The following is a 22,813-nucleotide window of genomic DNA, read 5'->3' as shown; positions in this document are numbered from 1 at the left end:
CTGTTTCAGACATTTTTGTTTGGTACTATTAGCTTTTCACAGGCTTTAAAAAACACATTTCTTATTTACTCTGCGTACATGAGCTAAGAGACTACATAATATCTGATTCTATAATGTTCTCTCACTGTAGACCACTAAGGAAAAATTGCATTAAAGCAATGCTTTCTGAACAATATAGAGCTCTACAGAGCTGTTAAATTAAACCTTCTCAAGTACTATTAAATAACTTTTCCATAACCACTCCAAATAAATTAAAATGACATGTACAAAGTTTATCAATTTACATTTCAGATTTTAAAAACACATCTGTGCATATTTTCTACATACATGCATTTATATTTACACAGTGATCTCCACACACAATTACAAGCTTGTTGACACAGACATCCTTTCTTTAAAATAAGCGGGCACGTATTAACTTAAAAAGGACAAAATAAGTGCTGGATGTTAGTGCCAAAAAAAAAAAAAAAAAGAATGAATAGCATTAAGTGGCATCTCACAGTAGGTAAAAACAGCTATGGTAGTCAAACACCAGACGTTTTAGAAAAGACACCAGACCTGATAATACGAAAAGCATATATGGTCACGCTAGAATGATTAACCAGCAAATCTAAGGGCAATAGGACTTTTTTGTGCACATGCATTTACTCAATCCAGAAATGTATCCAAGTAAACTGTTACAAAATGCTTTCTAGCACAAAGTTCCTGAGTCATACTGCCCAAACACCCTGGTGCATTGGCAACATAAGTGATACTACCATCACATCACATTCAATAAAACTGCCGAAAATGGAATGAGTGGCAAAACATTTTCAACAAAGAAATAAGTGCAATTAGAACAACTGAATTTAAAACATTCTTGGTTGAATGAGTATGTTAAAAGTTAATAAATCCAGCTTTTGATTTATAATGTGCCTTGAGTTTTGGAGGGTAGGAAAACAGGACAAAAGACAAAAAAATTAGCTTATGAATCTGCCTTCCACCGATATAAAAACCAATAAACATCTGAATGTTATGAACGTACCTTCATTGGTATCAGTCAGTTTAGACATACATTTGATAGAAGTCTTTTATATAAAATTTGAGGGGTTAAAATTCGAGTTTTCCTGTACATGGCTCAGGTGTGTCATCGCCCTGTCGTACGCCATGTGCACTGACTTCCGCACGTTGGGTTTCTTGCCCTCCATCAGACGCAGTCTGTCTACAGTGTCGTCAATGCCCATGTGATGGAGCTTGTCCAATGGCAGCCACTGCCTATTTGTAAATTAACAGCAAATCAATGATGACATGGAACAGGCTTAAAACAAGCTTGCAGGTTTGAAACATTTTTCAGGAAATGTATTTGACCTTACCAGGTTCTTTTTGTATCGAAAAACAGGACAAGAAAGAGCTTCTCCTCTGTCTCCTCCTGTCTGCGTTTACCCAGATCCAAAACATCCGTAGGAGGAACTGGGATGGGAATGCCGTTGTGAAGAATTCCTTCCCGGGGCATGTTAGGATCGACAATCTGTTGAAAACCATCATTAGTTTAGCGTTTCACGAAGACACAATTTAGCCTAAGCAGAACCCTATGTGATCCTTACCATTGCAGGATATGAGGGGTACCCACGACATTTTGCCCAAACCAAAGTAAGAGGTTCCATCTCGTCGTCATTTTGAGAAGTGTCTCTGCCTACAAAAGAAAAGACAAAATCACACTTAAAAAAAATAAAACAAAACAATGATATAGTTCCTTTATGGTCTTTGTTGTACCCACTTGTATTAGTAACTTCATTCTCCTCCTCACCAACAGGAACTTTGCTGAGTGCTGGTTTACCACGACTGCGTTTTGGAGGTGAGGAACTGCAGAAAACATTAGAAGAGAAATGTCTTTAAATCACTTCTATATAATAGGCACCTTGAACACCTGGTATTAACATCTGTCAGGTGACAATCTCAAGTGGTTAGTCCTAAATAGAGGTGTAAAATCCAGTCATATAACCATGTTTCCACCCATGTACTTGTGTTAAATGTTGGGATATTCAATGAAAATAAAAGAAAGGTGAATAAATGTTTTGTTCAGACAGAAAACGTGCACAAACTGAAATATATAAACTTTAAATGTATAAATTACAAATTAAATTCATAAATAAATAGTATGCAATTTAACATTTGCAAAAACATCTGCATTTTTGCCACATCTGGGGAAATTTTTGAAATTGAAACAGCATGTTTGTAATGAGATTAAATCACAAAAGTATATTGGTGAACTTTTTTTGCACTTTATCATCATGCAGTGTCACACTGGGCCTGTTTACACCTGGTCACTTCATGCTTTTTCTCTGATCAGATATCTATCCGATCGTAAAAAGACCAGGTGTAAATGCCCTCCAAAACGCTTTCAAGACGGATTTAAATCCGATCACAAAGTTCTAGAGGTGGTTTGAGACGCATTCCAAACGAAACTGGACAAGTGTTAATGCATCTGGTTGTTGAAGCCACATATGTAAATTTTAATCCTCCCAAAATGTTAAAAAATAAACATGTGAGAGTGTTATACCGGCTCCCGGTAGCCAGGTATGACAGCGCTACTGCAACACACATTGTCACAGATGAGCAGCGTCTGTTATCTCTGAGTATCTCTTCAGAAAGCTGACAGGCAAACTGCTGCAAATGAAACTGAAAGTCGCAGATGCTCAACACACAATCATCTTCATTAGAAGTAATGAGACTAAATGATCTTACCAGTGCTGATGCCGCTCTCTCCTGTTCCAGTCTTTCATCTTGAAATTAGCTGATGATAAATAAAATGCAGCTCATATCTGTTGTTTTCGTTGACGTGAACTCCGTTAAATTTGCATTTAGCGCGAGAATTGAAGATCGGATTTATATGCGTTTTGCGGGGAGACATTTATTTGGCCAAGTGTAAATGGAACTGTTTTAACAAATGAAATAGCTATCTGATCAGTAAAAACACGAAGTGACCAGGTGTAAACAGGCGCACTGATGCCACAAGCCAAGTGTAAACAGTGAACCTAATGACAGCACTTAAAGCACTCAGTTCAGAGTGCTGACGGCATCCATTACCTGTGTGTTGGGAAGGTGGGGGTGCAGCTTTCTGAATCTGATGAGTTGCCGCTGTGTCTCTTGAGACCATTTGTGAAGCCTAAATAAAGAGCATTAGAGCGCTTTAGCATTTTAAACACATTGCGATGGACAGCACTTAAATCACTGGTCAATAAACTTAAGTAATCCTCTTAGTGAAGATATTCCAGTACCATTCTCTTCTGGCGGAGAGTCGGCCTTTTCACCTTCGTTGTCTGAGCATGTACTCAGTCCTCTGGATCTCAGCTGGTGAGAGAATGGAGAGGGCGATTTTGGGGCTGGTGGTGCTGACAATAATTTGGCTGGTGTGGTCTGCTCTGGCGATGCATCATTTTCGGCTTTGCTGACTCCATTTTGCAATAAAACAGGCTTGTCCTTTGTCAGTCTGGCTCCGTTTTTTGCTTTCTTGAAGAGAACTGATGTCCGACGACCCACACCCATCTTGGATGAATCAGACAGGCTCTCTGTGGAGGAAACCCTGTTGACAGCGTCCTCCTGAGAGCTAGTATCCTCCTCTTTTGTGTGGAAGTTCTCATCTTCTTCTAAAGTCTGATCGCGATTTTCTCTCAGGCCTCTTTCTTTTCCTTTCGCCCTCTGTTTTCTGCTGCCAGGTTTATTTGACTGCGCTGGAGTGGTGGTCCGTCCCGTCTCAAGGCAGAACATAGGCGGGTTTGGTGGGGAATCTCCAGGTAAAGGTGAAGAGGCTGGGCAAGTGGGTTTTTGCACTTTCTGCGATGTTGATTTTTTGGGGTCTTCAACCATAGAAAAGAAATGAAAGATTAACTTAAATTTTTAAATAACTTATAAAGAAGTCTTAATTAAAAAAGTAGGACAGTTTAAAATAACAAATAGTAACCATTGTTGTTATTAACTAAAACTATTTTACAAAATTGTTAATTGAAATAAAGCTGAAATCAAATAAAATATATTAATAACAAAAAACTTGAAGTTAAACCTAAAAAAAATGTTGGCAACTAAGTGAAATTATAAGTATTAGTACCTGAAGTTGAAGTTACCTGTATTGGAGGTTATGTAATCCATCTTCTCCTCACTCTTTCCCTCTTTGCTCTTCTCCTGTTTAATTTTCCCATTCAGCAGTCGTGAGTTGCGGTCCTGGTGGCTGATCTTGTGACGGAGGCTGTTAATTTCTCTGCGCAGCAGGCGCATGCGTTTTGTACGACCTCCGCTAGTGCGCATAGATGCCACCAGATCCAGTTTGTCCAGCAGGGTTTTCAGCTGGTCCTCAGGACACATGTGCACACGATTTTCAGGGTCCAAAAGCAAGTCAACTGTAAATCATTTGATTTTTATGATTAAAATCAGGCATTGCAACAGAAGAATCATGGGCTACTTTTATGATGCCTTTTTGAAACTTTAAAATGACATGAGGGTGAGTTGATAAAGCTTAATCACATCATTAAAAGACTGTACACTGTTTTGGGGACAGTTAGCATTGGAAAGCAGCTCACCTTCATCACACCACGAGACTGTGGCATTATGTGCGCTGGTCTTGTCTGGCAGGTGCATGCCTGTGCTTGGATCAAGGCCTATGCTGAGAGCCTGATGTTGGGCGTGCCTCAGGATAGCTCCGCCCACCTCTCGGAGTTGCATGGCAGCTTTGTGGAACACTGTGTCATTGGAGTTGTACCTCAGACAGTTGGATATCATGAGATTAAAATCATTCTCCAAGTCAGCCACTGATGAGTATTTATGGGCCTCCAATTTGTCATGCATTGTAGAGAAGTCCATCGGCTCAGTCACAAACTCCAGATAATCTGGAACCTGGGAAAACATTAAAGGGTTAGTTCACCCAAAAATGAAAATTATGTCATTAATTACTCTCACGTCGTTCCAAACCCGTAAGACCTCCGTTCATCTTCGGGACGCAGTTTAAGATATTATAGATTTAGTCCAAGAGCTTTCTGTCCCTCCATTGAAAATGTATGTACAGTAGACTGTCCATGTCCAGAAAGGCAATAAAAACATCATCAAAGTAGTCCATGTGACATCAGTGGGTTAGTTAGAAGTTTTTGAAGCATCGAAAATACATTTTGGTCCAAAAATAACAAAAACTATGACTTTATTCAGCATTGTCTTCTCTTCCGGGTCTGTTGTATATCCGCTTTCACTCCACAGTGACGCCGCTCTGCTGGTCACCCGGCGAGAAACCCGCCAAAACCTAAGTCGATGTCGGTCAACCAGTGGCCCCCGGTTCTCTGGAGGCGCGGGTCGGACGGGGCGGCGACCCCGGCCTAAGCGTTCCCCAAGTCGGCCAGGGGGGTCAGTCGCGTCGGGGGTACCTCCCCGGCGCCCTGGTCCTCTGAGGCAGGCGGAGGCCAGGGGAACCTCAAGCCGGGAGAACCAGAACGCCACTCCGCTGGTCACCCGGCGAGGAAAAACCACCAAAACCTAAGTCGATTTGGGGTGACCAGTGGGAAGAGGGCGTTTTGGGTGACCAGTGGGGCAGTGGTCTGGAGGCGCGGGTTGGCTGGGACAGTAACCCCGGCTTAAGTGTGGGATCCCCGGGTTCGCACGGTGAACAGGTAAGTGGTCCCTGACCGAAGGTGTGGTTCCCCGAGGCGGGTAGGATGCGGCTCCAGACCACCGGGCCACTGGTCACCCAAAACGCCCTCTTCCCACTGGTCACCCTAAATCGACTTAGGTTTTGGCGTTTTTTCCTCGCCGGATGACCAGCGGAGCGGCGTTCTGGTTCTCCGCTGCTTCTTCTTTCCTGTTTTACGGCGGTTGGCATCCAACTTATTGGTGCATTACCGCCCCCTTCTGCTCCGGACAGACCGCTGCTTCTTCTTCTTTCCTGTTTTACGGCGGTTGGCATCCAACTTATTGGTGCATTACCGCCCCCTTCTGCTCCGGACAGTGACGCTGCTGACGTGATCAGTGTGCCCGAGCTTAGTTTACAGTCTGAGGGAGTCGCACGCTGTATTCAAGCTATTCTACATTGTTTGTATTTTGGTATTGCTATATTTTTTTAAATGGTGCATAGCTGTGCATGTCGCAGATGTCCTAATCACGTCACTGTCCGGAGCAGAAGGGGGCGATAATGCACCAATAAGCTGGATGCCAACCGGAAACAGGAAAGAAGAAGAAGAAGAAGAAGCAGCGTCACTGTGGAGTGAAAGCGGATATACAACAGACCCAGAAGAGAAGACAATGCTGAATAAAGTCGTAGTATTTGTTATTTTTGGACCAAAATGTATTTTTGATGCTTCGAAAACTACTAACTGACCCACTGATGTCACATGGAATACTTTGATGATGTTTTTATTACCTTTCTGGACATGGACAGTATACCGTACATACATTTTCAATGGAGGGACAGAAAGCATATGGGGAAAAAAAAGGATTTTCCTTGCACTCTTAAAATAAAAAGTTCAATCTACTATGTAGACACTCTAATATTCTCAGCGGGAAGTCCACCCAGAGTATGGAAACTAAGCTGTAAAAATGGGTAATTTTACCTCAATTACTAATCTTAACTAATGTTAATCTCAACATTTACTAATTTAAGATCAAAAGTTGCATCTGTTAAAGGTTTAGTGTGTAAATATTAGCTGCATCTAGCAGTGAGGTGCTCAGTCCACTGCTCACACCTCTCTTTCAAAGCACATAGAGAAGCTACGGTGGCCAACACAGAACAAAGATGTCGTCTGAGACAGTAGAGAGTAGCCAGTCAAGCAATGAGGTTTCTTTACAAAGATAAGTAAATATAATTTCTTATTTTAATTATTCAGTAAAATTATATGTTGTTGCAAATATTATTGTAACTTGTTCATCATTGTGTCAGTGTTTTATTCGCTAGCTTTTTTAGTACTAATTAGTACAAGGTAAGAGTAGTGAAGCAGCTAGCTGTTCAAGGTGTTTAATCTGACAGCGAGACAGCGTTAACAGACACACTCAGTAGAACTGTTTGTCCGTTTAGGGCTACTGTAAAGACATGGCGGTGCAAATTGCTTAAAAAGCTTTAGTTGTTTCCTTACCTCCTTCAAACTGACTGGTGTGGTGAAAATATGATCTATGTCTTTCTCCTGCAGCTGTTCCAGTGTAGAGCGCAGAAACACCAGCGCAGGGGTGAGCTGCAGCTCCAGCGCAGCCTGCTGAAGTTTCATCTGAGGAGAGAAGAGTGCCAAGTTAAATCGATTCTGTGAATTTGTAAATACCGCACGCCTGTTCTCAATAAGTGATGGTTTTCAGAGAACAGGGGTTTGAGAACGTAACAAAAGAACATTATAGACACAAGAGGATCTGTGTCACCTGTTCTCTTTTAAGTCTCTCCCTCTTTCGTATGAGCTCAATAAGAAGACGAGCTTTTTCCAGGTCCTGTCGAAGCTTCTGCCAATACTTCAGCTCTTCCCTGACAGCCTGCAACTTTGCGTCTGGCTCTCTCTGAGAAGTAATTTAAAAAATCTGTAAATACTGTGCACATTTATAACATGTGATAATAATGTCCTTTTCCTGCTCTGATTTTGGGAGAAAATTTAAAAGAATTTAAACATGGTTAAATGTGATACTTGTAGCTGAAAACATTATCAAATTAGCCATACTATTTATTTAACAAATGAGCAAACTCAGGGCAGGGAAATGTGTGAATGATGAGTGCTGCAAATTTGTGAAAATCTGCAGTGTTTTCTTGCTGTCATAGATTCTGTGTGGGCTTTGTTATTAAGAGTAGAGTATAAGTTTTATCACACTCTTTACTGTCAACAACAGTGTAATATGTTAAAAAGCACTAACCTGCTCAGACTTCTGAGCCTGTAGATGAGAATGGAGCCTGCGGATGAGTGGCACTCCGTTACGAAAGTGACGCTTCAGCAGCCAGTAATTGTGGAGTCTCTGCATAAACTGATTTTTCCTTTCAACAGAGACTCCTGTGCAAATCTTGTTGAGCCTATTCAAAAAATATGAAACAAGAATTCAACACGGAACATTCACAATTCCCATTTTTCTTCTGTAAAGGGACACATTTCTGAGTGAAACACTATTCAATAATCTATTTTGATTTTATCCATCAAGAATATAAACACTAAGTGTTTAATGCCAGAATGGATTGGAACTAGACCTAAAGGTGCTTGTGAGGGACCCAATTTTGAGGATTTATTTATTTATTTCTTTTTAAAAAACAGGATGAGTTGACTGAAGGGAAAATTCCCCCTCAAAAGCATCTCGATGTATCCTAATAGTAATGCTTTCAAGTATATATTTTTGTTATTATTGCCATAACACTATTAATGTTTCAATGTTTTTACAAAGAGTTTATTTCATCAATTTTTATTTTATTTCATCAAAAATGCAGCAAAAAAAAGTAATACTGTTATTATTACAATACTATTATTATTACAATTTTAACGTTTTTCTATTTTACTATATTTTAAAATGTCATTTATTGGTTGGTTGGTTAAATCGCCCCGTCATCTGAGCGGCATTAGTTCACAAAGAGTTTTACACTTTAATAAAATATTATCGCACACCATCACTCACTGTTAACTGCGCTTGCCATTTTAAGCAGAAATATGTGGGCTTGGCTTACAGCGAGGTAAGATCAAAAGACCAGACATAACCAACAAAAGACCAGACGTAAACATTTACCTAAAGGAGGGTATCTGCGGTACCAGCAGTAGGGGCACTCCTGTCTTCCGCGAGGTCCCGTTCTTCTGTGTTTTCTTCTGTTGTGTGGCTGAACCTTTTTTCCGGCCATTCTGGTTCTGCTGCAGCGGAGGGCCTAATGTGTACGACCTCTGACCTCTATTACCCCTGCCCCCGACCAACCCATTGTCTTCATCCCCCTCGGTGCCTGTGCCAGGGGGCGAGTGGTTCTCGCAATAAGCGGTTTTCTTCACAGTAAAAGTGGTGCCGTGCGCGCCGGTCTCCCGCACTGGGTCGATTTTCATATAGAGACCAGCTCTCTGGGCACAAGTGACATGAAATGCCCTGTAGCAGTTTGCTTTGTGGCACTGAATAGACGCCCCCCTGCCTTTCTGTTTGCACAGGTAACAGGTGAGCTTCCATCGCGCAGGAGGGATGTTCTTTACTCCCTCCACGGGCTCCAGGAACACAGTGTTGGCAAAGCACACTTCAGGGATCCATATGGCACAGATGACGTGGGCCCAACTTCCATCGCTGGTTTGTTTGAATGCACCACCCCGATTAGGGCAGAGGACACAATCGACGGGTCGTGACGGGGACTGCAGACAGCGCCTGCACAGCCACTGGCCCTCAGGGATGTAAGGCACCCCGTAACATTCCTGGTGCACGGCGAGGTTGCAGATGTCGCAGAACAGGATGACATTGCTGTTGAGACACTCATCATCAAGGCAAACGCAACAGTAGGCATCCTCATCGATGGTGCTCTGGGACAGCGCCTGGCTGCGGGACTCCAAAATGGACTCCCGCTCAAGCCGGTCAATCAGTAACTCAAAAGTATCAGGGGGGACGGAAGCGTGGCCATCGGACACACGCTTCTGATTCACCATCTCTAGCCAAGCCATGTCCTCCTCGTCCATGTCATACTCAGCCTCGTTGTCCAGCTCCTCCCCTGACTTCTCCATATAGCGATAATAAGCCACAGGAAGAGGAGGGGCCTCTGAGGCCGTGAAAGTGTCCACCTTACGAAAAGTAGGCTTTGGCAGGGGGATTTGAGAATGAGCGACCTGGCTTTGCAAGCCATTCTGAGAGCAAGATCTCTTTTTGGCTGCGTGTTTGCCATCTTTGCGCTTGTTTTTAGAAACAGTTTGTTTGTTTCCCTGTCTTTGCTCGCTGTTCTCTTTGTTACTGTTACACTCCGTCAGATCCTGAGCCAACATTTCATCCTCGGTTACAACGGAGAGCTGGTCGTAGATGTTGATCCGGTGAAGCCTTCCCTCCAGCTCAATCTCCACCATTTTCTGAGCTTGCGCATACGTAAGTGTGTCTCTGGTCATGGAGAAGTTCAGTCTGCATGGAGAAGGTGGACAGAGTAGAGCGTCCATGTCGCCATGGCTGGATGGACCGACTTGACCCTGATCCTCTCCTCTGACCATTCCTCTGCCAAAGCCTCCAGCCCTGGACTGGCCAACTCGTTTCCTTAACTTTCTCATTGAAGTTATCCTCTATATAAATCTTAAAATATGAATGGACATAGGTACCTGTGAGAATAGAAATATATATATATTACAAACATTGACCAGATATTGCTGATAAAATTCTTATGGAAAGACACTCAAGGCAAAACCATTGTTTTTTCATTCACTGGCCAATTTTGAAACTTCTTTCAGACTTATCGAAAGAATACATCCTAAAATATATTTTATCACACTTTATCTATTTATGTCTGTTGATTTCAATTACAATACACATATTTAAAAGCCGTTTTTTTAAAGACTTTTGTCTTATGCACTGAGCCAGAAATCTCCACTTCAGTAGCAAAATTTTGGGCTTGTCATATATATATATATATATATATATATATATATATATATATATATATATATATATATATATATATATATATATATATATATATATATAGTCTGGTTTATGTAACACTTTATTCCTGAAAACATTGATTTCTTTCTGGCTCAAAAGAGTTAAAGGGTTAGTTCACCTAAAAATTAAAATTCTGTCATTTATTACTTAACCTCATGCCGTTCCACACCCATAAGACCTTCATTAATCTTTGGAAATCCGATGGCTCCGTGTGGCCTGCATAGCCAGCAATGACATTTCATCTCTCAAGATCCATAAGGTACTAAAAACATATTTAAATCGGTTCATGTGAGCACAGTGGTTCAATATTAATATTATAAAGAGACGAGAATATTTTTGGTACGCCAAAAAAACCAAAATAACGACTTATATAGTGATGGACGATTTCAAAACACTGCTTCATGAAGCTTCGGAGCACAAATGAATCAGTGTATCGAATCTGCTGTTCGAAGCGCCAAAGTCATGTGGTTTCAGCAGTTTGGCGATTTGACACGCAATCCGAATCATGATTCAACACACTGATTCATAATGCTCCGATGCTTCCTGAAACAGTGTTTTGAAATCGGCCATCACTAAATAAGTCGTTATTTTGTTTTTTTGGTGCACCAAAAATATTCTCGTCACTTTATAATATTAATATTGAACCACTGTACTCACATTAACTGATTTAAATATGTTTTTAGTATCTTTATGGATCTTGAGAGAGGAAATGTCATTGCTCCGCATGAAGGCCTCACTGAGACATTACATTTCACCAAAAATATCTTAATTTGTGTTCCACAGGTGTGGAACGGCACAAGAGTGAGTAATAAATGATATTATTTTCATTTTTGGGTGAACTAACCCTTTAAAGACTATAAAGAGGTATCCAAAATCCACTCTGTAACATGTCAACAAAATAAAAAATACTTTTTTTTCCAAATGTTGATTTCTGTTCTACAAATGTACACAAATTAGTGCATATTTAAACATAACATTTCAGAAAACTTGTAACACAAAACATTTGTAATTATACAAAGGGGAAGTATAGTGATATCTATTAGTTAAATTTAACCTATTGTATCTTGCCTTACCATAAAAACATCAAACCATCTTGAGGTGGTTTTAACCGTTTTAGCAATATTAAGCACATCTGAATAAAAACATTAACTGTCAAATGTAGCAGAGACTCCATTCCTTCATGATGTGTTTGCTATAATATAAAAAATTGTAAAAAAGAAATGCTTCATTGATTTCAATATACATCTTATAACTACTAAATAATGAGTTTCCCAAATGAACAGACACATATCTACAGTATGCACGTCGCTCCATTTGCAACGTTTTATAATAAATTTATATCAGGCGAACCAATAAGATGCCGTGCTCACATCACGTGAATTATTCCAGCCAATCACCGGGCAGACCTTCAATTTTTCCTCGACCCAGTTGACGTAGTTCGGTTGCAGAGCGCTAAATACCAATCCTGAAGCGAGACAGACGAGTCAGCCATTTTAGCAGGGCTGATGGACAGTCTCAACCTCGATTGTTTTTCCTGATAACAAACTCTGACGGTGCAATATGCCTTATTTACACTTTGTCAACCAAACGACAAATAATTGCATATGACGCTATAGCTCCGTTGCATGCAATGCCGTGTGTGTATCTGCAGAGAATAAAGCACTTGAATGTAATAAAGCGCCGTGTACAGTAAGCCAAGGCAGAGCTAGTAAATGAGCGCCTTCCAGTGCTGGAGCCATATTTGGAGAGTGCGAGCAAGCAAGCAACCGCAGCGCTACCTGCCCCCGCGACATTACTGTTTATAGAAAGCAGTGCAGAATAAATCAGCAAACTTACTCTTTTATCGATCGCTTCAAACGATAGGGAATGCCGGTCATATCCAGGGGCGACAGCGTCCTCTTCTGTAGCAAGACGGGCTTCCTCAACCCTCCATTGATGAGACTTCCTACAAAAACGTTTCTAAACACACATCCCGGCTGTTTACACAACACTATCACCTTGACATGGTGCCCGAGTGTTTCAAATAGGCGCCTGACATTATTGCAGAGTGTATCGTGTGCATTGAACGTTGGTTTGTAATTAAATTGGCAAGAAAAATACGCCCCTTTAGAAAAAAAAAGGCGAATTCTCCGCGTTGGGCTTTGCACTTGGCGCGCGCATCATGCGCACTGGTCTGTCATTGGTGGAAATGATCATCGTGAGGCCACGGAGTCTCGCTACAGCCAATAGAGGCCGGGAGCGGTTAGAAAAACAACACCAGAGACTTCCCTGATATGTTTGCGCGCACAGACTCCATGTTCACAAGCTACATAAAACGCCCGCGTATTGTATGGTGTATTGTGGAAAAGAACATTTCTTAATAACAGTCGACACAATTGCTAATAATAATAATGATAGCCTACGTTATCATTATGTTTTAAACCATTTCATAATTTCCGTTTTCGATTGAATTGGCTATGAATATTAATGGTAGGCTTATTGTATGCGATTTTGTCCACTTTATTTTTTTTAAAATGAAATAATCTCAAGTTTTAAACAATTTGAGATTATTTTATTTTTTCCATTTTCCTCTGAACAGAAATACTGTCTTTTAATTGTATTGTTTAGGCTATGTGATTTTTGTGCACTTTAATATTATTATTTTGTTTATTTTTTAATGAAATAATCTTAAGTTTTAAACAATTTGATATTATTTCATCTTGTACGTTTTCCTCTGAATATGTGACCATGGACCACAAAACCAAGGGTCAATTTACATAATCTGAAAGCTGAATAAATAAGCTTTCCATTGATATATGCATTTATGCTAGGATATGACAATATTTGGCTGAGATAGGCTACAACTGTTTAAAAATCTGAATATGAGGGTGCAAAAAATATTGAGAAAATTGCCTATAAAGTTGTCCAAATCAAGTCCTTAGCAAGGAATATTACTTACAAAAATAATTTTTAAAATATATTTACAGTAGGAAATTTACAAAACATCTTCATGGAACATGATCTTTACTTAATATCCTAATGATTTTTGGCATAAAAGAAAAATCGATCATTTTGACCCATACAATGTTGGCTACAAATACCAATGCTACTTATGACTTGTTTTGTGATCCAGGGTCAAGATTTTTGTCCACTTTATTAATATTATTATTTTGTTTTGTTTGTTTTATTTAAAGAAATAATCTCAAGTTTTAAACAACTTGAAATTATATCATCCTTTACATTTTCTATCTATAAGACTTTCTATCTTTTTATGGTATTGCATATGTGATTTTTGTCCACTTTATGCAGCTCCTGGGAGTCAAAGTATGCTTGATCACCCCCCCCCCCCCCACACACACCCCCCCCAGATACACTAGTGTGGAAGGGCATGCAATTTATTATATTCAATATTAGGTCAGACCTAAGACATTGAAATTTGACACAAATGTCAAAATCAAAATTGCATGATTTTTCAATATGGCCTGTATCTAATATATTCTTGGAAAATATCAGGTCTATAATTCATCTTGCTCTAGAATATTCTATCAACCCACTTTTCATTATAAGTGTTTGGATGACTTTCTCCACCCCCTGAAACTCATTGGCTTTTCCCAAGCCTTTAGTGGGAACCCTCTAATTCATTATTGTAAACCACTCCACTGTCTTGATCAGCGTCAGTGTCAGTGCAGACCCATCACAGTGGAATTTCACTGCAGACATCATGGTAAGTATGAGACTAGGAGGGTGCGGTTTGATTTATAAAGTTACTGCATTGTCTTTTTGATTTGAAGTATGCTGGAAACTCTGATAATGTTCTTGTAGATATAGTGTTTTTGCTCATGCATTATGAAAACTTTTATTGTCATTAACCATAACATACTATTAAGCAGCAAGAACTAATATAAAATGAGTTTAAACAAATATATGTCTTCTTAAGGAATAATTGGTTATATACATGTTATGTACAATTTATGTGTTGATGTGTAGGCTAGGCTATAGGTGAGCATGTGTTTTTATTTTAATATTGCATATGATTTAGCATATTTAAATATATAAATATTTGTGTTTGTGTTTTAAATAAGTCTGTTTGGCTTGCAGGTCAAAATCAGCAATATGTCGGGAATTGTCTCTTTATGCATAGTATTGTTGCTGGGGTCAGAAATCGGCATAGCAGGTACCAAAGTTTGATTGTTAATATATAGATAATATAAGAGTTAAAAATAGCAGTTTTTTGTCTCATGTGACATTGTTATGATGTAATGGCATCACACAGCAAAATTATTTCTTGTATTACATCTTAGAATCGCATCTATTTCTCAAAGGACACAATAGAGGCATTCGTTATTTTTTTACAACATCTCGTGTAATTTCAGAAACAGCAGCTATTATGAAATCTGTGCCAACTCGCCTTGTCCTCGCCGCGTGAAGTTCTTGAATTTCACAGGCCTGTCATATGATAAATGGCTGAACAGTCAGCTAGGCACATCATCAAAGATAGTGACCACATCCTGCTTGGCACACTTCAAACCCCATTCTGACAGAGAGGAAGCCAGCCAGCTGAAACCTTCTCAAAAACGGTTATAAGTCAATTCAAAGCCTTGAACAAGCAGAACAGTGTTTAAGACATGCCAAGCTATGACAGCACGTCGAGGACCCTCTGTGTCTGTCATAAATTCAATAGGAGGAGCTGATGAGTGTCAACATCACTCTATGGTGTTGATGGAGCCCTGAGGGCTTCGTTTTACTTTAGCTTCAGATACTCTTTGACTGCTCTGACCAGGCCTTCGTGATCGAGTGACAAAAACAGTAACTCCAATTAGTCACAGTTCAGCCCTGAAATGAGATTGTTGTCTCGCACTTCTGAGAAAGAAGAAAAACACAGCCAAACTTTGCGGGTTCCGGAAACCCGGAAGCTGCCTAAGAGGGCATCAAACGCAGCCGTGCCATTCACTCATCATTATCTCCCTGAGATTCGCAGACTGAGCGAGGATGTGGCTTTTTTGCTAAAGATGGCTGCCGAACAAAAGGTTCTCTGATGACTCTGGCTAATTTAAGATGGAGCTATTTGTGACACAAATGCAGCAGGAAATCAAGACTCCCAGCCAGAGAACTGATTTGGCAGATCAATAGAGGAGCCACAGAAATCTTGGCCATGTCTTTCTGTGTCAACTTGAGGTCACTTTTGAACAAACACACTCTTGAACAGATCTAAGCTTTTCAAATGTGTTGACTCAGTAGGACGCTGTTTTGTTTATGGACTTCAATGCCTTCAAATTTCATTTAACTTTTTGTTTCAGCTGACATGCTTATTTATGTTATGGACAGAGGCCTGCGATGAGATTTTAGTTTTTTCCTATGCTACCGTTCAAACTTTTGGGGTCAGTATGGTTTGTTTTGAGAGAAATTAATATTCAGCAAGGATGCATATTTGACACAAAAGCTGTTCTTTTGAACAGTCGGTTCACCATGCATCACAGTTACTACAAAAATATGAAGCAGCACAACTGTTTTCAACATTGATAATAATAAGAAATGCTTCTTGAGCACCAAGTCGGCATATTAGAATGATCTCTGAAGATCATGTGACACTGAAGACTGGAGTAATGAAGCTGAAAATTCAGCTTTGCCATCACATGAATAAATTATATTTTAAAATATATTAAAATAATATTTCACAGTTTTTACTGTGTTTTGATCACATATACACAGCCTTGGTGAGTATAAGAAGCTTCTTTCAAAAACAAAACAAAACGTTTTAAATGACAGCATACATCAATTTATTTGCATTCTTAATCAATTAATTTTATTTTTTTCATTTCAGCAAGGCAAGAACTGACAGTTACCACCATAAAGGTAAAAATTAAAACAACTATGAAATATGATATTATTTACATGAATAATAATTATATTAATAACAGATTATTCGTATTATATTAACTTTAATTTTTGATTTTCAGCAAGACCCCTACACAATGAGCAAGGGCTCACAGTTAGAAGGCTACTGTATGGATCTGCTCACTGAGCTGGCTAAGAAACTGGGTTTCAAATACAAAGTTCACCTGGTGAAGGACGGATCGTATGGCCGGCAGGACGAAAGTGGAAACTGGAATGGAATGATTGGGGAGGTTGTTAGAGGGGTATGTTATGCATTTTACAGAAAAATACACAATAGCACATATTGTACTGCTGCATATAAATCGAAAATCAGCATGGCAATTAAATCATCTCAATGACATTAATCCTTCTCAAGTAGTGTCAAACCTTCCATGTATTTTGTTCTCAGGAAGCCGATCTTGCCGTGGCTCCCCTCACCCTCACTGCTGCCCGCGAGAAGGCTGTGGGAATGACAAAACCTTACATGCAGACCGGAATCAGTATCCTCCTCCGCAAAGATATCGTTTCTGAGGAGGCCGGCTTTTTTGACTTCCTCTCCCCCTTCTCTGGGGAGACCTGGTTCGGCATCCTGATTGCATACTTTGTGACTGCAGTCTGCATCTGCATTGTGGGAAGGTCAGAGAAATGAGCAGAACACCAGAGACGCATAGAACAAGAGCACTTACTCATTTACTACACAAAACGTTCAACACAATACAATCAGTAAAACTGCTACTGGTTTATGATGAATAGGATTTTGTCTGAACTGAAGCTGATTTCTGCATTTGTCTCTTTATATCAAGGTTGAGTCCATGTGAATGGAGTCAGCCGGAGACAGAGCCAAATCACTTCACACTCCTCCACAGTTTATGGTACACTGCAGGAGCCCTCAGCCTGCAAGGTAATCTTCAAAATTAATGTAATAGCAGATTTTAGGGGTCACACACTGAAAAGCCCATATAGTCCAGATTCTTTGAATGCAGAATACTACATTTTATGATCTTTTCAATATCCCCTTTTTAATCTGGTTCCCTTTTTTTTCTCTATGCCTATTCCAAAATTTTCCACCAAAATTAGTTCAGATCACATTTAGACCAAACCTCACAATTATAACTTTTTGGATTTTTCATGTTGTTCTGCAGAACCTTATGGAACATTTTTGACAATAATGATTTATTTTGAGTGGTCAGATGTGGTGGGAAATTTTCCATCAGTGTTGATTGTTTATATACTATTATAATTTTCATTAATATTTATTAATATTAATACTTTAGTAATTTTTGTATTTATTTATTAATATTACTATTTGTTTAATTTATTCTTATTTCAGTTTTTATTTGTATTTATTTTTAATTTTAGTGCTTAAACAAACTTCGGTTTTTCACCTAATTTTATATTTTATTTTTTTTTCTTTCTTTTTTAAAATTACTATTTAATACAAAATTATAAAATTACTGTTTAATTTATTAATTTTTTTCAGTTTTAGTTTTTATTCATTTTCAGTTGGTAATATTAAACTTAAACTTATTTCAGTTTAACTTTTATTTATACACCTTTAACAAAATTCCTGTCGGAGACGCTAAACATGAAGTGAAGCTCTGTCTTAGAGATGCTTTGGTATATACAGGTGCTGGTCACATAATTAGAATATCGTGAAAAAGTTCATTTTTTATTGTAAATTATTTTTTAAAAATGAAACTTTCATATATTCTAGATTCCCTACATGTAAAGTAAAACATTTCAAAAGTTTTTTTTTTTTTTTTTAATTTTGATGATTAGAGTGACAGCTCATGAAAGTCCAAAATCCAGTATCTCAAAATATTAGAGTATTTCCTAAGATCAATCAAAAAATGGATTTTCAAAACAGAAAAGTTCAAGTTTTTTAAAGTATGTTCATTTATACACTCAATACTTGGTCGGCAGCACATAATAGCAAATGACTTGCTCTAGCACAAATTACAGAATCAGTGAAGTGTGGCATGGAAGTGATGAGCCTGTGGCACTGCTGAGGGACTATTGAGCCTTCAGATCATCTGTATATTGTGGGACCAATGGACCAACACCAGCAGACATCACGGCCCCCTAAATCATTACTAACTTCAGAAACTTCCCACTAGACTTCAAGCAGCTTGGATTCTGTGCCTCTCCAGTCTTCCTTCAGACTCTGGGACCATGATTTCAACATGAAATGCAAAATTTACGACTTTCGACCACTGTTCACGGTCCAGTTCTTTTTCCGAGGTAAAATGCTTCTGATGTTGTTTCTGTTTCAGAAGTGGCTTGGTAGTCCTTTTCCTGAAGATGTCTGAGTGTGGTGACTCTTGATGCGCTGACTCCGGCTTCATTTGACTCATTGTGAAGCTCTCCCAAGTGTTTGAATCGGCTTTACTTGACAGTATTCTCAAGCTTGTGGTCATCCCTGTTGCTTGTGCACCTTTGCCTACCCAATTTCTTCCTTCTAGTCAACTTTGCATTTAATATGCTTTGATACATCACTCTGTAAACAGCCACCACATTCAGTAATGACCATCTGCGACTTACTCTCTTTGTGGAGGGTGTCAATGATTGTCTCCTGGACCATTGCCAAGTCAGCAGTCTTCCCCATTAGTGTGGTTTCAAAGAACAAGAGATACCCAGAATTTATACTGTAGGGATGGTCATTTAATGAAACTCAAATGTAAATATTCTAATATTTTGAGATACTGGATTTTGGACTTTCATTAGCTGTACGCTCTAATCAACAAATTAAAAAAAAAAACTTTTGAAATGTTTTACTTTACATGTAGGGAATCTAGTATAAATTAATAAACTTTTTCACAATATTCTAATTATATGACCAGCACCTGTAAACCAAAACTTATAAAATGTCATCGCCACCATGCCCTTAGAGAGTCTGCAAAGATTTATGCCTGTGCCTCCTTCTTGTCAAAAGAAATAAGTAATAATATACTTCTATCCTTTGAACCAACTGTCTATAAAAAAAACAGCAATATTCATTTAACTTGCAATAACAGGAATACTCAGCACACAAGGTATATTTCACTGGTGTACTTGGCCTTTTATTGCTGCCTGCAGCTATTCTTCCATCTAAATAACTTTTCAGACTGTGATAAAGGAAGGATAACATCTTTTCCTCTCATTTGTTTTGCTTTCTGCAGGTGCAGGCCCTCACCCTAAAGCTGTGTCAGGAAGGGTTATCAGTTGTACCTGGTGGTTGTTTGCTGTCGTGCTCCTGGCCTGTTATTTTTCCAGTCTTAGTTCCTCTCAGGGATCTGACTCTGCTCCGCTCATGATTAAAGGTTTCGAGGACTTGGCTAATCAGGAAGTAATAGAATATGGAACACTTGCTGGCTCCTCCACCCTCGCCTTCTTTAAGGTCTGATCACATGAATCATATCTGCACATTTTTCTGATTAGTAAAATTCATTCTTGCTAGATGTTCCAGAAAGATTTCTTTACATGTTAACATGCTTTTTGAACAGAACTCAAATAACCCATCTTACCGTCGTATCTATGAGCACATGGAGCGCAGGAAGAGTTTTGTGTCCTCCATGGATGAGGGTGTCCAGAGAGCAAAGGAAGGAAATTATGCTTTCATTGGAGAATCGGTGTCCCTGGACTTGGCTGTGGCACGGCATTGTGAACTGGTCCGTGCGCATGAGGTCATCGGGATGAGAGGTTACAGCATTGTAACTCCTCTCGGTGAGACAAACTTATTTGTGCAGTTGTTTTTAATGAATGTAGTTTAAAAACTTAAAGTGCCCCTATTATGTTATTCTAAAGGTTCCTAATTTTGTTTTTGAGGGATCCTACAATAGGTTTACATGCATCCAAGGTCAAAAAACACATTTTCATATAATACAGTACAGTCCAAAAGTTTGGAACCACTAAGATTTTTAATGTTTTTAAAAGAAGTTTCATCTGCTCACCAAGGGTACATTTTTTTAATTAAAAATACAGTAAAAAACAGTAATATTGTGAAATATTATTACAATTTAAAATAACTGTGTACTATTTAAATATATTTGACAAAGTAATTTATTCCTGTGGTGCAAAGCTGAATTTTCAGCATCGTTACTGTCTTCAGTGTCACATGATCCTTCAGAAATCATTCTAATATGCTGATTTGCTGCTCAATAAACATTTATGATTATTTTCAATGTTGAAAACAGTTGTGTACTTTTATTTTCAAGATTCCTTGATGAATAGAAAGTTCAAAAGAACAGCATTTATCTGAAATACAGAGCTTCTGTAGCATTATACACTACCGGTCAAAAGTTTGGGGTCAGTAAGTATTTTTATTTTTTTGAAAAGAAATTCAAGAAATGAATACTTTTATTCAGCAAGGATGCATTAAATCAATCAAAAGTGGCAGTAAAGACATTTATAATGTTACAAAAGATTAGATTTCAGATAAACACTGTTCTTTTGAACTTTCTATTCATCAAATAATCCTGAAAAAAAATATTGTACACAAATATTTTGTACAATTGTACACATTAAATGTTTCTTGAGCAGCAGATCAGCATATTAGAATGATTTCTGAAGGATCATGTGACACTGAAGACTGGAGTAATGATGCTGAAAATTCAGCTTTGCATCACAGGAATAAATTACTTTGTGAAATATATTCAAATAGAAAACAGTTATTTTAAATTGTAATAATATTTCACAATATTACTGTTTTTTACTGTATTTTTAATTAAATAAATGTAGCCTTGGTGAGCAGACGAAACTTCTTTTAAAAACATTAAAAATCTTAGTGGTTCCAAACTTTTGGTCTGTACTGTATATATCAGCATCACCTCTTTTCTAAGTGTCTGAAAGAGTTCGATTCAGTGTCTCTTAACCCCTCCTTTCTGAGAAACTACTCTGCTCTGATTGGTCAGATGGCTTAGTCTGTTGTGATTGGTCTACTGCTTACAGTGCGTGTCAGAAACGAAACACTCATTAGCATATCTGAATTTCAGCTTCTCAGGCTTCCTAAGCACTTGTATACGAACAGAAACGATGGAGTCGGTTTTACTGTATCAATTCGAGCCAGAGTTCTCATCCTCTGAAAGTACATGCAAAGTGGATATAATTTCAAAGAACGTCTTCTCGACATGTTCAAAACATGAACCAAACATTTGAGGGTCAAAGTAGGAGTTGTTCAAGGCAGACAATGAAGACTCCAGGCTGGAATTATACATATTTGTTACAAAGCTATGTAGGTTCATGCAGGAAGTGACATTGGAATTGCTGACAACTCGTTTCAGGCAGTAAGACAATAACTTTGATCTCTAAAACATTTTCTAGACCTTTTACATTCACAAACAGCTATATGACACACATGAAAGGTAATATCTGAAAACGCATAATAAGTGCACTTTAAAGCAATTTTTTAGGTGTATACTTTCTTTAAAGAGAGGCAAAAGACATCTTGATGTTTCTTGCTGCAGTTCAATCTGCAGTGAATGGTTTGATGCCTCATTCTTCTTCTTGGAACAGGATCCCCTATGCTGAAGAACCTGAGCGTGGCCATCCTGCAGCTGAGCGAGGCTGGGGAGCTGACGTACCTGCGCACTAAGTGGTGGGCCAGCAGCTGTATACCGGACAGTGCCAAAGCCTTGTCTCTGAGGGCCCATAGCATGAAGGGCATATTCCTGGTTCTGGCTATAGGCCTTGGGATTGGAGTGCTGCTCTCCTTGTTTGAACTCACCTCAAAGTCTCGCAGCACTGCAGGGGAGCAGAAGGCAAGTAATGCCAATATAAACACACACACACTAACATCTGAATGATCTTCCGCACCAGGAAGCTCATTTACAGTTGTCTTGTTTTCATTGTTGTTAAACTTCAGCACGGATTTTAATTGTACAATAGCACATTTTGATGAGTGTTTTTGATCTTTATAAAAAAAATAAACCTGTTTTCAATCATACAGAAATCCTGCTGCACAGTTTTGACTCAGGAGCTGAGCCAGCGTTTGAGAATGACCAACACACAAGGAGACCAAGAAACCTCAGACAAGAACAAGCCCTAGAAGTTTCAACAACAGCGATGTTATATGTATGTTTTACATAGCAGACGACTTTACTGTTCATAGGTCTGTACATTATCTGGTGTTAGGTTTTATTACTATTTCCCATATTAGAAAATTATATATATTTTATACATTTTAACTGATTTAGATTACATGTACTGGATTGCAGAGTTTTTAATACATAATTTTCATTTTTTAAAACTTTTTTTAATCAAGCAACCTGTTTGTTTACTGAAGATGTTCGAGTGAGGCACCTTTTAATCTGAATCTTGCAGCAAAATCTCATTTAACTGTTTGTATTTTAGATAATTATCGTGCAGTCCAGCTTAAAACAATATAGATTTTTTAGACCATAATTATGAGTCTAAAATGTTA

The 22,813-nt window shown here is 38.7% G+C and overlaps 2 protein-coding genes across 5 annotated transcripts; one reads left to right on the top strand and one right to left on the bottom strand.

Annotated features, from left to right (window-relative positions):
• Positions 1-23: 23 nt before the first annotated feature.
• Positions 24-13,026, bottom strand: brpf3a (bromodomain and PHD finger containing, 3a). 3 transcript variants are annotated; one of them, XM_067388097.1, is made up of 13 exons: positions 12,400-13,026; positions 8,689-10,223; positions 7,837-7,990; positions 7,357-7,488; positions 7,083-7,211; positions 4,554-4,866; positions 4,101-4,373; positions 3,258-3,836; positions 3,067-3,145; positions 1,757-1,842; positions 1,584-1,672; positions 1,353-1,507; positions 24-1,254 (listed from the first exon to the last, which is right to left on the bottom strand). In XM_067388097.1, the coding sequence occupies exons 2-13, from the start codon at positions 10,173-10,175 to the stop codon at positions 1,071-1,073; spliced, it is 3,660 nt and encodes a 1,219-aa protein (XP_067244198.1). In that variant the 5' UTR covers positions 10,176-10,223; positions 12,400-13,026; the 3' UTR covers positions 24-1,070. The 3 variants fall into 3 exon arrangements, with proteins under 3 accessions (XP_067244198.1, XP_067244199.1, XP_067244200.1); XM_067388098.1 differs by lacking the exon at positions 12,400-13,026 and adding an exon at positions 11,637-11,820; XM_067388099.1 differs by lacking the exons at positions 24-1,254; positions 1,353-1,507; positions 1,584-1,672 and adding an exon at positions 2,725-2,773 and having other exon boundaries at positions 1,756-1,842.
• A 3,080-nt stretch (positions 13,027-16,106) lies between these two features.
• Positions 16,107-22,688, top strand: si:dkey-183j2.10 (probable glutamate receptor). Of its 2 annotated transcripts, XM_067387269.1 has the most exons (9): positions 16,107-16,256; positions 16,364-16,395; positions 16,500-16,679; positions 16,826-17,052; positions 17,220-17,317; positions 19,575-19,792; positions 19,899-20,118; positions 21,907-22,151; positions 22,340-22,688. In XM_067387269.1, exons 3-9 carry the CDS (start codon positions 16,515-16,517, stop codon positions 22,436-22,438), a joined length of 1,272 nt encoding a protein of 423 aa, XP_067243370.1. In that variant the 5' UTR covers positions 16,107-16,256; positions 16,364-16,395; positions 16,500-16,514; the 3' UTR covers positions 22,439-22,688. The 2 variants fall into 2 exon arrangements, with proteins under 2 accessions (XP_067243370.1, XP_067243371.1); XM_067387270.1 differs by lacking the exon at positions 16,107-16,256 and having other exon boundaries at positions 16,263-16,395; positions 16,504-16,679.
• Positions 22,689-22,813: the final 125 nt, after the last annotated feature.

This window comes from Chanodichthys erythropterus, chromosome 6, assembly GCF_024489055.1.
Source record: "Chanodichthys erythropterus isolate Z2021 chromosome 6, ASM2448905v1, whole genome shotgun sequence".
In the NCBI taxonomy this organism is placed as follows: domain Eukaryota; kingdom Metazoa; phylum Chordata; class Actinopteri; order Cypriniformes; family Xenocyprididae; genus Chanodichthys; species Chanodichthys erythropterus.
Note: the sequence above shows the minus strand (reverse complement) of the source record. Positions and strands in the feature narration are given on the sequence as shown.